The following is a 13,719-nucleotide window of genomic DNA, read 5'->3' as shown; positions in this document are numbered from 1 at the left end:
CCACGTGGTCTGCATCCTTGGCAGGAGTCCTGCGGGAGGGTAGCTTGTGATGATGGTGTGCGTGTGGTTTTATGTCTGGGGCCCCGGCAGGAGTCGGATCCAGGTTTTCATTTCAGGGAAGAAGCTGTTGACTCTAAGGACATTTGACTTGCATTCCTCTGAGAGGGCAAAGGAAGAGGAACAGTGAACCAAGAACGTGGTGCATGAGGCTTCAGTGTGGTTAGGGGCCAGGAAGCCAGTGGAGCTTTCCTGCTCACGGATGATGACTTTTATCTACAGTTACCTGAATCATTAGCTTGAATTTTTTCTTTTTGGTACCAGGAGTGCTTAACCACTGAGCCATATCCCCAGCTCTGTTTTTGTATTTTATTTAGAGACAAGGTCTCACTGAGTTGCTTAGGGCCTCCCTAACTTGCTGAGGCTGCCTTTGAACTCACGATCCTCCTGCCTCAGCCTCCTGAGCTGCTGGGATGACAGGTGTGTGCCACCACTCCTGGCTGTCTTACATCATCCTTTCGAACCATGACTGCAGCATATTTAATCTTTTCACCTTAGAAAAAAGGTCTGTCCAGAAGGGAATCCTTTAAAATAAAATCTCTGATGATGCCGACTCAACTTGGTAATGCTTAGATTTCTACTTTTGTGATTCCGGTGGCAGCAGAATGGTGTGGTCAGGAGAGTGGGCTCAGGAGAGGATAGGAAAGCTGGCTGAGGCGCTGTCCTGGCTGAGTGACTTGGTCGTGTTACTTGGCACCTCAATGAGCGTTCCCAAGCGGTGTTCACTTGAAAGAGTCAGTATGTGGATTAAATGAAATTAAGTGACAATAATAGCTAACATCTACTAGAAGCCTGCCATATTCTGGAATAGGCAGTAATCTACTTATTCTACACAACAGCACCCTGAGTTAGAGATTGTATTTGTTCCCATTTTTATTTATGAAGAAACGGAGGCACAGCAAGGTTAGGTAATCCATCTATTTTAGTCAGCTTTTTCGTTGCTGAGACTAAAAGACCTGACAAGAACAATTAGAAGAGGAAAAGTTTATTTGGGGGGCTCAGGGTTTCAGAGGTCTTGATCTGTAGATGGCCGACTCCATTCTTTGGGGCCCGAGGTTAGGGCATCATGGTGGAAAGGTGTGGTGGAGGAGAGGAGCTCAGGACATGGCACCAGGAAGCAGAGAGAAAGACTAAGCTCACAAGATACATTCCCCAAAGTCCCACATCTTACGTAGCCACAAGCACAGGTCAGTTAATTCCTGTTGGTGGATTAAGGCTCTTGCAACCCAGTCATTTCACCTCTGAACTTTTTTGCCTTGTCTCTCACATGAGCTTTTGGGGGACACCTCATGTCCAAACCGTCACACCATCTGAGGAGTTTATCTTGATATCTGGCGCATAGAGCATGAAGGTTAGCTGTGGATAAATAAGTAACATGGACCTTCTTTATTTTGACCCCTGGGATCTTCTGTAACTCATCTCATGCTGAGGCAATGTCTTGTCTTAGATTTACGAGGAACCGTGTCCTGGGGGCACGTTATGAACAGGAGTCCTCAGGCTCTTTGATGAATGTTGAAAGGAAAGGTATCTGACAGGTGTGCACCACATATCTGAATTGGAAGTGCATAATCTGTGATCGAAGAGTTAAGACATTAGATGAAAGACTTGTAAAGATACTGGTTCAGTAAAACAAGGAGATGAAACATTTAAAACAGAAAAACCACAGTCTCATTAGGTTTGGGAATACAGGTGCTAGCTTGCAGTCTTTCTTTCTGCCTTATGTGTACGTGGTGTAGAGACCTTGTCCCCTAATATTTTTTTTTTTAAGAGCACTGTGGTGTTTCTGTATCCTGGGAGTAAAAGGATCATTTAGGAGATTTTTAGTTGATCAGTTATGTGAATGAATGAAAGATCCAGACGAGTCTAGGAATACAGGTCCCACGGGTTTGGGAAGGTAAAGGCCAAGACAACATGCCTCTTTCTGGGCACATGGAATCTGGTAAGGCTGCCTGACCCCTGCCCTTTCCACAGCTGGTCAACTCTGGAGAAGACGTGCTCGTGTTCTACAACGACAGAGCCTCCTTCCAGACTCTGATCCAGATGATGCGGTCTGAGCGGGACCGGATGGACGAGAACAGCCCTCTCATGTACCACATCCACCTGGTGGAGCTGCTTGCTGTGTGCACCGAGGGCAAGAACGTGTACACAGAGATCAAGTGCAACTCCCTGCTCCCGCTGGACGACATCGTCCGCGTGGTCACCCACGAGGACTGCATCCCTGAGGTGAGCCAGCCCAGCCCGGAGGGACCTCCCCAGCTGCCTCCATGTGGCACCTGGGGCCGTGGTGTGGTGGGCCATTGGTGGTGTTCAGACCTGCACTCATTTTTCAGAAGGATACTGTTCTGCTGGGACAGCCACTTCCTGGGCGTGAGGTTGGTGTGATCGGAACACAGGGAAAGTCACTTTCTCTCTGTCCCCTTCCCGGGAGGAGACAGCCTCAGCTCTGTGGAACTAGTTCAATCAGTGTGCAAAGAGGCTGTGCCCTGGGCCACCACCTTGTACACGGGTGGGGAATAGAGTGAGATACAGGTCACATGAGTGTCCCTGAGCTCTGTCCAGGAGGGAATGCTTTAAAACTCATGATAGAAATAATGAACGACCATTATGAGAAACTTAGAAACAGCAGGTAATCAGTAAGAAAATCAAAGTGACCCAGAATCCCACCCCTTATCACTAGTAACTGTTAAAATTTGAAGTTAATCCTCCCAGACCTCTTTCCTTTTTTTTTTCTTTTTCACATATATTGGTAACAGAAAAGTGGATCACACTGTATATATCTTCTCTTTGTATATTTGAAAAGATAGATTCTTAGTTTATATTGTAAACTAAAATCGTGTGTAGCATATGATGCATACGAGATATTTATACTAGTATGTTTTTAGATGTCAAACACACATCTGCTTTTATTCAGTGCTGAGGATTGAACCCAGTGCCTCTCACATGCTGGGCAAGTGCTCTACCACTGAGCTACAACCCCAGCCCTGAGATATAGAATATTCCTTTAAGAAAACATTCTATCACATTTTTCGTGTTTGCTCTTTTAGGGTGTCCATCTCATAGCTGCTGCTCTAGATATTCTTCTTTGATTCAAGCATTGCAATCACCTCCCAACCCAAGCCACCTCTTCAATGGTACCTTGTCACGAACACATGTTCTTAATGTCTTTATTAGTGCATCATAACGACCCATGATAGGTGGGTTAATTTTGACATGTTCATCATTGCACATGACAAAATTGGCTCCATTTCAATCTCAATGAGAAGTTCTTAATTTTGATGTGGTCAGACTTGTCGCCTCTCCTATGGTCAGGGTGTCTGCTCGGTTCTTTACCTGGAGGTCATGAACAACCTCGCTTCCTAAAGCTTGTGCTTTTGAATTTTATAATCATACACTGGGGGTCTTAAAAAAAATGGACGGATCCTGGCCCCAGCTCCTCACTTGGAAGCTGATTCTCTCCATCCCCCAGGACAGTCCCCCAGAGGCATGTTTCTGCCTGCAGGTTAAAATCGCCTACATTAACTTCCTCAACCACTGCTACGTGGACACGGAGGTGGAGATGAAGGAGATCTACACCAGCAACCACATGTGGAAGCTGTTTGAGAACTTCCTCGTGGACATCTGCAGGGTGAGTCTTTCCAGAACCCAGGAGGCAGGGTAGTGAGCGTGTGTCCCACTGGCCGCAGCCCTGTGCAGACATTTGTGGGGAAGAGATGCCTGCGGCTCTTCTCTCACATCTCTTTCCTTCCTGTCCTTTTAATTGAGAATGGATGTGAGTGGTCAACCTCCGGGAGGATGGGTTGCCCTGCCCCTCACAGCTGGGTTTGTGATGATGGCCTGGGACACATCAAGATGAAGCCCTTTCCTTGAACATCCGTCTGTGCTTGGGGACACCTCCCTGAACTTGAGCCCAGCCTGGTGTTGAGGGTCCTGCAGAGCCTGTCACCTGTCTCTGGCCTTCCCCACCCAGGGGCAGGGTCAATCTCAGGACACTTACGTGGTTTTGACAACGACCTTAGTATTTATTCTCAATATCTCCCAGTTTGAATCCCACCAGTCCAGGGTTCGGGCTTAGACTTGGGGGTCTCCTGGGTTTCTTTAAACCAGGCCTTTTAGCTCTTCTGTGAAAGGCCAGTCAGCCTTGTGGGTTGTGTCCGTGTCCTGAGAACCAGGGGGGTGGCTGGTGTTCCAGTGAACCTCATTTATTCAGATGGCCGCTGGTCCTCGATCTGCAGAGCCCTCTGTTAAATTGTTGAGAAACGTGTAAAACCATTTCTTTACCTGATTCGACAAATGGGTTCTGACACCGCCTCGTGTTAAGATTACAGCATGACCGTCTGAGAATGAAGCTTGATTTTTTTAATCCATTATTTTAAAATTCTAACCAATGCTATATCTGAAATTATAGGACTAATAAATCCAATAATCAGACGTAGTCTCCAGTCCTATAAATGGCTAATCTTACTCTAAGCAGCAAAATTTAAGTAGGCTACAGGGGAAACCTCAGGTGTCTACTCACTCTAAAACCTACGTGGTCGGTGGTGCTGACCTGCGGCACACTGGTTTTTTAATATTTTTTTTTTTACTTGCCGATGGACACAATCCCTTTCTTTTATTTATTTATAGTCATGTGGTGCTGAGAATCAAACCCAGTGCCTCACACGTGCTAGGCAAGCACTCCACCATGGAGCCACAGCCCAGCCCCCAGGACCCATTTGAACAGTGAATTTCAGTAAAACTCTAATAGAATGAAAGAATTTGGTGGGACCAGAGCCCCACGGTGACCCCAGGCGGGAACAGTGTGGCCTACCCTAGCTGAAGGCCTTTCTCGGGAGAGCAGTTCACTACGGGGGCCATGGAGACTCCGGTGGGTCCCCTGCCGCCTCCTGCTCGTAGGGGTCTTAGGCTCCCTGGGCACAGCTAGGAAGTGACTGACGATGGCCTTGCTGACCCTTCCCACTCTGAACGTTCTGATTCTGTGCCCCGCTATCTTCCTTTTCCACTCTGCAGAACTTACTTTGTATTGTCGTGACCTCTTAGAGGGATGAGTACCTCTGCCCTTGTCTTTGTCATGGGTGGTCAGCGGGAAGGACCTAAGGTAGGTCCTGGGGTCAGCTCTGAGTGCCTGCTCGTCTTCCAGGCCTGCAACAACACGAGCGACAGGAAGCACGCGGACTCCATCCTGGAGAAGTACGTCACGGAGATCGTGATGAGCATCGTGACCACCTTCTTCAGCTCGCCCTTCTCGGACCAGAGCACCACTTTGCAGGTGAGGAGCGCGGGCGAGGGCCGGGCCTGCGCAGGAGCCCCGCAGGGCCGAGGTGATGCAGACGTGGGAGCCTGCAGCTGCCAGTGAGCCACTTGGCAGAGCACTGATCAGACTCTCCCTGAGGGCCAGCGTCACAGGTGCCCTGGGCTAGACAGGGGACCCACCCCTCAGCAGCAGTAGGGGCTGGTCCCAGGGCTGGCCGGCCATCCCGATTCCAACACCCATGGCTGCTACGCCCCTTCTATAGAATGGCACAGCCTTGCACGCACACCTCCCATGAATCCTAACTCATCTCTGCGTTGCTCGTAGTACTTACTGCAACGTCAGGGCTGGGAAAATAGTGGTTAAAAGATATTGTTTAGGGAACAATGACAGGAAGATAAAGCGGACATGGGATTGGTGCAGGTGCAATGTTTTCATCCCAGAGTTCCCATCCTCGATGGGAGGAGCCTGCAGAGAGGGAACCTGTAGTCAGGACTGACGGTACCTGGGAGGTTTCCTTATCCCGAACGGTTCTCTTGGCTGTAGGTTTTGTTGTTGTTTGGGATGGTTTTTTTTTGAACTGGGAATTAGACCAGGGCCTCATGCGTGCTGTAGCGCCGCCATTGAGCTCTGTCTCCAGGCCTGGTTATTTTTTGATTTTTCTTAAAATCCCTTCTCCCCTTTTCAGTCTTCCCCTCCCTCCCTCCAGTCTTAGAGAAGAACCTCTTTAATAGCTGCTAGCTTATCACCTCTTTTTAAAACAACACAAACACTGGAACTCTCCCTGGTAAGCTGGAGTGTACATGGAGAGTTCCTTGGAAGCGCTGTGTGGCTGGAGTGAGAAGTTGATGAGCCATAACATCAGGTCTGCTGCGTTGCCCAGGTCCACATGCACTGTTCCCATGGAATTCTTTACCAATGGTGCTTCTTGGATTTGTGCATTGCATAACCCTGCACCCTTCCACAGTGATTCTCAGTGTTATGTCCCTTGTTAAAGCCTGGAAGAAGATGATGGGCTGCTGTATTAGTCAGCTCCAAGTTACTACAGTGAAATGGTGGAGACAACTGACTTATAAAGAGAAAAGGTTTCTTTAGCTCACAGTTTCAGAGGTTCAAAGACACGGTATTTTGATTAACTCAGTTTTGGTAAGGATGCTGGGAGTATTTAGGAGCAAAATGAACTGAACTTGAGTTGCAAGGGCCGGGGGAACTGGAGTCCTACAATCTCTGCCAAGGACAGACCCCATGATCTAAAGACCTCTCACTAGGCCTCACCTCTCAAAGGTTCCAACCTCTCCAATAGCACCACCTTGTGGACAAAGCCTTCAATTACATTTAGCCCCTACTGGACTCTCAACAAATCATAGCAGCAGTCATGCCCTTCTGCATAAGAGGTCAAGTGAGCTGATGCCCCCAGAGTGCCCATGGCTTTTGAGCAATGAGGAGGCAGGTCCTCAGAGCCATCTGTTCGTCTCTTCTCTGCTCAGATGTCAAAGGAAACCAAGCAGATGTGCAGTAAATGTTGGCTTACTCGAGTGAACTGGTCAGGGGATGCTTCTCTCCGAGTCAGGCTGCCAGGCTCTCATCCCACGTCCAGCACCTGTGGGACCACTCACCTCCCCAGGGTCCTGGCAAGGTTCGGTGGGACAGGAGTGCAGCCCAGCGCCACTCTCCTTGGGCCCTTGGAGTTCTCAGGAGCAGCCACAAAACTCGGGGGATAAAACTAGGGTTCTTGGCCAATTTCCCAGCCTCCCTGTGTTCCTGTCTTCTGTTAGGAACACCGTTTGCTGTCTTGGATGGCTTGAGGTATGGGGGAGATTCTGAATATCTTATTAATGTTCCATTTTCTTGCAATATACTATTTTTTTTTTTTTTAAAGCAGGAGCACCATACCACTGAGCTACGTCCGGACCCTTTTTTTTTTTTTTTTAATTTGAAACAGGATCTCCTTAAAGTTGCTGAGGCTGGCCTCAAACTTGCCACAGCCTCCTGAATTGCTGGGATCACAAGCTTGTGGCACCCCCACACCCAGCACAATAGACTTCCTTTGTTCCTCCTAGCACTTTTCATTGTTTTTCTTTTTTTTAAATAACACATTTATTTAATTTATTTATTTTTTTAATGTGGTGCTGAAGATCAAACCCAGGGCCTCGTGCATTCTAGACGCACACTCTACTGCTGAGCCTCAGCCCCACCTTCCATTGTTTTTCTTTTAGCTCAGAGTTTTCAATGTTTTTTTTTTTTCTTTGTTATATTCAATTGTAGTGTTTTCCGGAGGGGCTCTGTGAGTCCTTTCCCCCAAACCAAAGACCAGCAGAGCAGCTCACCATTTATAGTGGTCTTCTCCTTGAAGGCCCAAAGCCTCCTTTGGATGGAGACCAAAATTTACAGCCTTTCTATACATTCAGAAAAATCAGTGTCAGGTGGAATAAGTAGATGTTTGGGGTCTTGTACTTTAGAATGAGCACAAATTTATTCCTTCCTAGTGGGATAAATCCTCCCATGCAGTTAACTTCCGAATATTCTTCCCTAGTAAGTGAAGACTACCCATCAGACTTCTCTTGTCTTTATACATTGAAGATGTTGTCAGAAATAGAGACTTGTCATTCAGGCTCGAACCCTCTTCTCAGTTTGTTTTTCACCAATTAAAATATATATGTTCTGCTCACAGGATATAATGAGTGTAAGTTAACTTTGGAGTTAACTTGCCCCCATCCGCTTGCTTTTTGTATGGGATGAAGCTAAAGCTCAGGGAGATGTAGTCATTGGCCTCAGGTCACACAGCTAGCTGGTAACTGGACAAGGTTTGGGACTTTGATTCCACTGTCCATTTCTGTGGTCAGACTCCATTAGATGACATCACATTTATCACTGCCTTCAAATGCTTCTCAGTGTTTCTTCTCAGATAGGCACTGCTGGTCAGCTCTCTGTCACTATAATGAAACACCTGAGGTAATTATAAAGAGAAAAGGTTTATTTGGGCTCGTTGTCCTGGAAGTTGCAGTGTGTGAGTGGTTGGGCCTGGGGGAGCAGCAGGCCATAGCAGGAGTGTGTGGTCCAGCAGAACCACCCATCTCATCGCAAGCCAGGGTGCAAAAGAGAGCAAGGAAAAGGCCAGATTCCCCCAGTCCCCTTCAAGGGAGTGTCCCCAGTGACCTAAGGGCCTCACTAGGCAGCACCATTCTGGGGACCAAGACGTGTGGGCTTTTGGGAGAGGTTGGACATCCACACTAGAGCAGGGACTCTGGGCTTCGGCCCCAGAACCTCCCAATCCTCCTTGGGGCCTGGTAACTTGCTTGAGGCAGTGTCTCTTTCCAGTCAGGTTGTTGGAGACCTCCAAAGAGTCACCCTGTCCCCGTGCCCCCCGGTCCTGTCCTTTCTTGCAGACTCGCCAGCCTGTCTTCGTGCAGCTGCTGCAGGGCGTGTTCCGGGTCTACCACTGCAACTGGCTGATGCCCAGCCAGAAGGCCTCCGTGGAGAGCTGCATCCGGGTGCTCTCCGACGTAGGTGAGATGTCTGGGGTGATGGGATCCCGGTGCTCTGGACATAGGTAAGATGTCTGTGTGGACGATGGGGTGATGGGCGTCGCCCGCTGCGCTGGGCCCTCCCCTAAGGCTGCACAGACTGACACTGCAGAGCCTCCCTGAAAAGGTCTCCCAGGTCCTCGGCCTCCCTCGGCCTCCCTTTCATCTGCCAGGCCAGCACTTCCTGCAGTGAGAGCCACACGTCCAGAAGTAAGCTAGGTCTTGAGAAAGATTCCGTGGTCAAGTGTGGGGTGGTTCTTGGCAAGTCTCAGGGTAGGCGGGTTCTTGAAGCCCCTGGGAAGTCCCTCGCGTGTTTAGTCCAACAGAAACATTGACCACGTCCTAGCCCTTCTTCCTGGAAAGCACTGGTCAGAACCCCAGGAACATCCCTTTTCAGAAGTGACGCTCCTTCCCACCAGCCCTTCTCTGATAAGTGGCCCTCTGTCCCCTCTCCATTCTCATGTCACCTTTCATGGGTGGTTTGAAGGAAGTTAAGAAAAAAGTTAGGACAATTACTTCTCTTGACATTATTAGTGGTCCCCTCCCCTCCAGTACTGGGGACAGAACACAGGGCCTCCATATGTGACACAAGCAACACCCCCTTCCCATATATATAAAACCCCAGCAGCTCCAGAGGCTGAGGGAGGAGGATCCTGAGTTCAAAGCCAGCCTCAGCAACTTAGCGAGGCCCTAAGTAACTCAGTGAGACCCTGACTCTAGATTAAATATAAAAAAGGTCTGGGGATGTGGCTCAGTGGTTAAGCGGCCTTGGGTTCAATCCCAAGTACCAAAAAAATAATAATAATAATAATTAAATAAATAAATAAACCTTCATTTCCACCTGATACCCCACATGTTTCTGGGATACAGGGTTACTGTTTGATACATGCACACAGTGTGTACTGATCCCGTGGGCAGAATGAGGCTTTCTTTCTGGTAGGAGCTTCAGATGACCCTCTTCTAGTTAATTTGAGACGGTTAACTATTGTAAGTCGTAGACACCCCGCTGTGTGGTAGAGCACATTCTAGAACTTCTTCCTCCCATCTGACTCTACTTTGGTACCCAGCATCCAACCTGTCATTCCCCTTTCTCCCCTTTGCCACCGCCAGCCCCTAGTGACCGCTGTCCTCCGCCTCCTGTGAGATCTGCTTAAGCACATAGCCTGCTGTGTACCCACTTCCCACCCTATAAGTGCCGTGTGCAGGGGGTAAGCCTTCCTCTTCTTGAGAAGGATGTCACCTCGGAGTAGCTACTCCCTGCAAAGGAGTCTTGGCACTGTTAAGAGCCTGTTCAGCAAGGATAGATTGTGTTTATTAGGACCCGTTGCCTGGTTTCAGTGGTCCAAGCCTGATTTCTTTTGTTCCCTCATGGTAGGTACTGATGCCTTCTTACTTACATGGCAGTGTTTCACAGTAAGAGACGAGGATTTGAAAGTCTAGATGCTACATGTTCGTGATGAAGCACGGGATTTCTAGCTGAGATGAGTGAATCCCGTGTCCTGTCCTGCTGCTTAATTTTTATATCACTTGTATCTTGCTTCCAACCTTCTCATTTTCTGATTCAACTATTAGGAAATTCTTGAAAGGCTAACGGTTCTTGCCCTAGGTGGTGTATTTTTTATGAGAATTTAAACAGTTGTTTCTGTGATTCTTCTTCCAGGATGTTAAAGTTGTTCCTTGGTTTAGATGCAGGTAGTAGAGCACCTTCTTTCCTTCTGACATTTGAAAGCCCTGACGACAGGAAATCACTGTTTTGATGTTGGAGGTTTTCCCATAGAGCAGCCAGGATTGTCTGTCTCGGTTTCCTTTTTTTAAATAAACTTTTAATTCAGGAATATTTTTAGATTTATAGGAAAGTTGCAGAGATGGTGCAGGGAGCTCCTATGTACCCTTCACCCAGTTCTCCCAGGGGCAGCACCTCCTAGGGGACGTTGGTCTAAACCAAGGAACTGGCATGGCTCTTAGTTGAGCTGTAGACTTGGTTTGGATTTCACCAGTTTTTTCCACGAATGTCCTTTCATGCCAGGGGCGAGTCCCGGCTGCCACCTTGCACACGGTTGTCATTTCTCCAGATCTCCTCTGGCCCGTGGCTGTTCAACGGATGTTTTTCTCATGATTAGATTGGAGTTTGCTTTTTTTGTTGTATCAGGGATTGAATCCAGGGGTGCTTAACCACTGAGCCACGTCCCCAGCCCTTTTTATATTTTTTCAGACAAGGGTCTTGTTGATTAGATCTCACTAAATTGCTGAGGCTGACCTTGAATTTGCCATCCTCCTGCCTCAGCCTCCTAAGCCTCCAGGATTGTAGGTGTGCACCCTTATGCCTAGCATGAAGTTTGTCTTTTTTTTTTTTTTTTTCCAAATTGTAGATTGGACACAATCCCTATATTTTTTTTCTTTATTTTTATGTGATGCTGAGGATTGAACTCAGTGCCTCATATGTGCTAGGCAAGCACTCTACCACTGAGCTACCTCAGTCTAAGTTACTCTTCTTTTCCCTTCTTAAAAAAATACTATCTCAAAAGAGTTTTTTGTGTCATCGCGAATGCCGCCTGTGTGATGTTCATCTCACATCAGCATTATGTGGATCGCTGTGTAAAACAACAAACTTGAAAGAGAATCTTTAGAAAAATAATCCACTGGCCAAACGAGTTCCCTGTTTTGATTCTTAAAAGAACACGTTAGTGCCCTGAAGAAGCCATGTATGGAGGGAACCCATGAATCTGTCAACCCTAACTTGTCAAAACTTGATGACCTGAGATCATTTTAGTGTTCTGAAGAGCTCCCGTCCCCAAACCTTGGGAAGCCCCAATCTAAAAGATAGTGAAGTGGATTCGGGCACAGTGGCACATGCCTGAAATTCCAGCGACTTGGGAGGCTGAGGCAGGAGGATCTCAAGTTCAAAGTCAGTCTCAACAACCTAGTGAGACTGTGTCTCCAAATAAAATATAAAAAAAGGGCTGGGGATGTGGTTCAGTGGTTAAGTGCCCCTGGGTTCAATCTCTGGTGCCAAAAGCTGAGAATGTAGCTCAGTGGTAGAGCACCCCTGGATTCCATCCATAGTGCCACAAAGATGGTGGGGTAGTGTCAGGATGTTCAGTCTTCACCCTCGATACCATGCAAGCTGGCAGGTGGTCGGCATGGACAATCTGCCTGACGGGGGAATGAGGGGTAAGGCCTTCACAAGTCCTCTCTCCTGTGCAGCCAAGAGCCGGGCCATTGCCATTCCTGTGGACCTGGACAGCCAAGTCAACAACCTCTTCCTGAAGTCACACAACATTGTGCAGAAAACGGCCATGAACTGGCGCCTGTCAGCCCGCAATGCTGCTCGCAGAGACTCTGTTCTGGCAGCTTCCAGAGACTACCGGAATATCATCGAGAGACTGCAGGTAATGCCTAGTGCTGAGGGAAGTGGTGCTTCACCTGGCTGAGGTGTTCCCACATGCCCCTGTGCTTCCTCAAGCCTAGGAGCGTCCACGCTCAGGCACAGGGAGACGTCCATGAGGTTTGTGAAGAGTCACGGGTGGCCATAGATGAGCAGCAGGAACACAGAGCTGCTTAGGAAGCCTACTGCTCCTGATGAGGTCAAGGTCTTCCAAGGTCATACACAGAAGTGCAGCTCTGTCTGTGAACACTGGGGACTCTGCCTCATGTGCAAGGCGTGTTTAATTATGACAAAGGGATGCTCAGAATAAGGGCATCGAGGTTCCATTTTTCCCAACACTCCAGAATATCTAGGCTCTTGAACCAGTGGACAATCGAGTATAGCTGATTCCTGAGGGAAGTTGTGAGAAATGAAACTTCAGAATGAGAACGTGAAAACGGAAGTATTCTTAGAATCTAGCTGGACTACATTCTCTGTTTCTGTCCTTCCTCCATTAAAGCATGGTCTCAGGCAAGTGCCTGGATTCAGATTCTGGCACCACTGCTCAGAAGTGGTACCACCTTGGGAAAGGTACTTAACTCCTCTGTGCTCCCTCTCCTCATTTATAAAATAGAATGATGGTAGCCCCTGCCTCCTGGGGGTGATGTGAGCATTAAGAGAGTTGATAGCATGTCCCAGATTTCTACATCTTGTGAAACGAAGATTGATAGTTAAATTATTCTCTTTGACTGTTATGAGGTTGACTGGGCCAGCGAAGTGTCTTGTTCAAGGTCTTTCATGAGGTCTTTCAGTCAAGTTGTGGCCATGGCTAGAATCACCTTTAAACCTTGTTCTATCTCGTATTGATCACTGGATTTGGTGGTCACCTGGGTCTTGGGCTAGAGTCTGAAACATCCACATGGAGCCTCCCCATGTGGCCTGGGCTTCCTCACAACATGGCAGCTGGGGCCCAAGATGAGCATTTCTGGAAGGAGACAGGGAAGGCTGATTGTCTTATCACCTGGTTGTCAGAAAGCACACAGCATCACTTGGGCTGTGCTCTGTTGGTCAAAGTAGCCTCAGAGGTCCACTCTGTTTCAAGGAGAGGAAACATGGACCACCATGGAATGAGAGAGATGTCAGTGTCACATGTGAGAACAACATGGAAAATGGGATACCGTGTAGCCATCCTTGGAAAATTCAGAACCCATTAAGCTAGTGGAACAGTCCCTGGCATGTCCTGAGCACTCTATTAAGAGCTGCCAATGTAATTATTATTATTACAACTGTTGTTACTGCTGCGACTATAATAATTACTATTATTAGGTGAAGTAACTGAGCCTCTGCAAGTTTGCAGATGCATCCACCAGCCCCTTGCTGCATACTGGGGATATAAAGTGAGGAGAAAACCCAGAAATGATCTTTGCCTCCTAGAGTCTCATGTTTTGGAGAGGAGGCAGACATTAATCAGCTAATTGTGCAGGTAAACATAAAATGACAGAGGCACAAATCCTGTGGAGAAGTGA

At 47.9% G+C, this 13,719-nt stretch overlaps 1 protein-coding gene across 13 annotated transcripts in view; it reads left to right on the top strand.

The window, feature by feature from the left end:
* Itpr1 (inositol 1,4,5-trisphosphate receptor type 1) overlaps positions 1-13,719 on the top strand; it is a 391,805-nt gene that overhangs the window by 168,438 nt on the left and 209,648 nt on the right. For all 13 annotated transcript variants that reach the window (XM_058572993.1, XM_058572995.1, XM_058572999.1 and 10 more), the window contains 5 exons: positions 2,029-2,280; positions 3,557-3,682; positions 5,195-5,323; positions 8,692-8,812; positions 12,034-12,218. In XM_058572993.1, the coding sequence (XP_058428976.1) occupies positions 2,029-2,280; positions 3,557-3,682; positions 5,195-5,323; positions 8,692-8,812; positions 12,034-12,218 (813 nt within the window). The remainder of the gene's footprint in view (positions 1-2,028; positions 2,281-3,556; positions 3,683-5,194; positions 5,324-8,691; positions 8,813-12,033; positions 12,219-13,719) is intronic.

Source organism: Marmota monax, unplaced genomic scaffold, assembly GCF_021218885.2.
Source record: "Marmota monax isolate L192 unplaced genomic scaffold, Marmota_monax_Labrador192_F-V1.1 WCK01_AAM20220418_F8-fsc00028, whole genome shotgun sequence".
Lineage (NCBI taxonomy): Eukaryota > Metazoa > Chordata > Mammalia > Rodentia > Sciuridae > Marmota > Marmota monax.
This window is presented reverse-complemented; position numbering and strand designations above follow the sequence as displayed.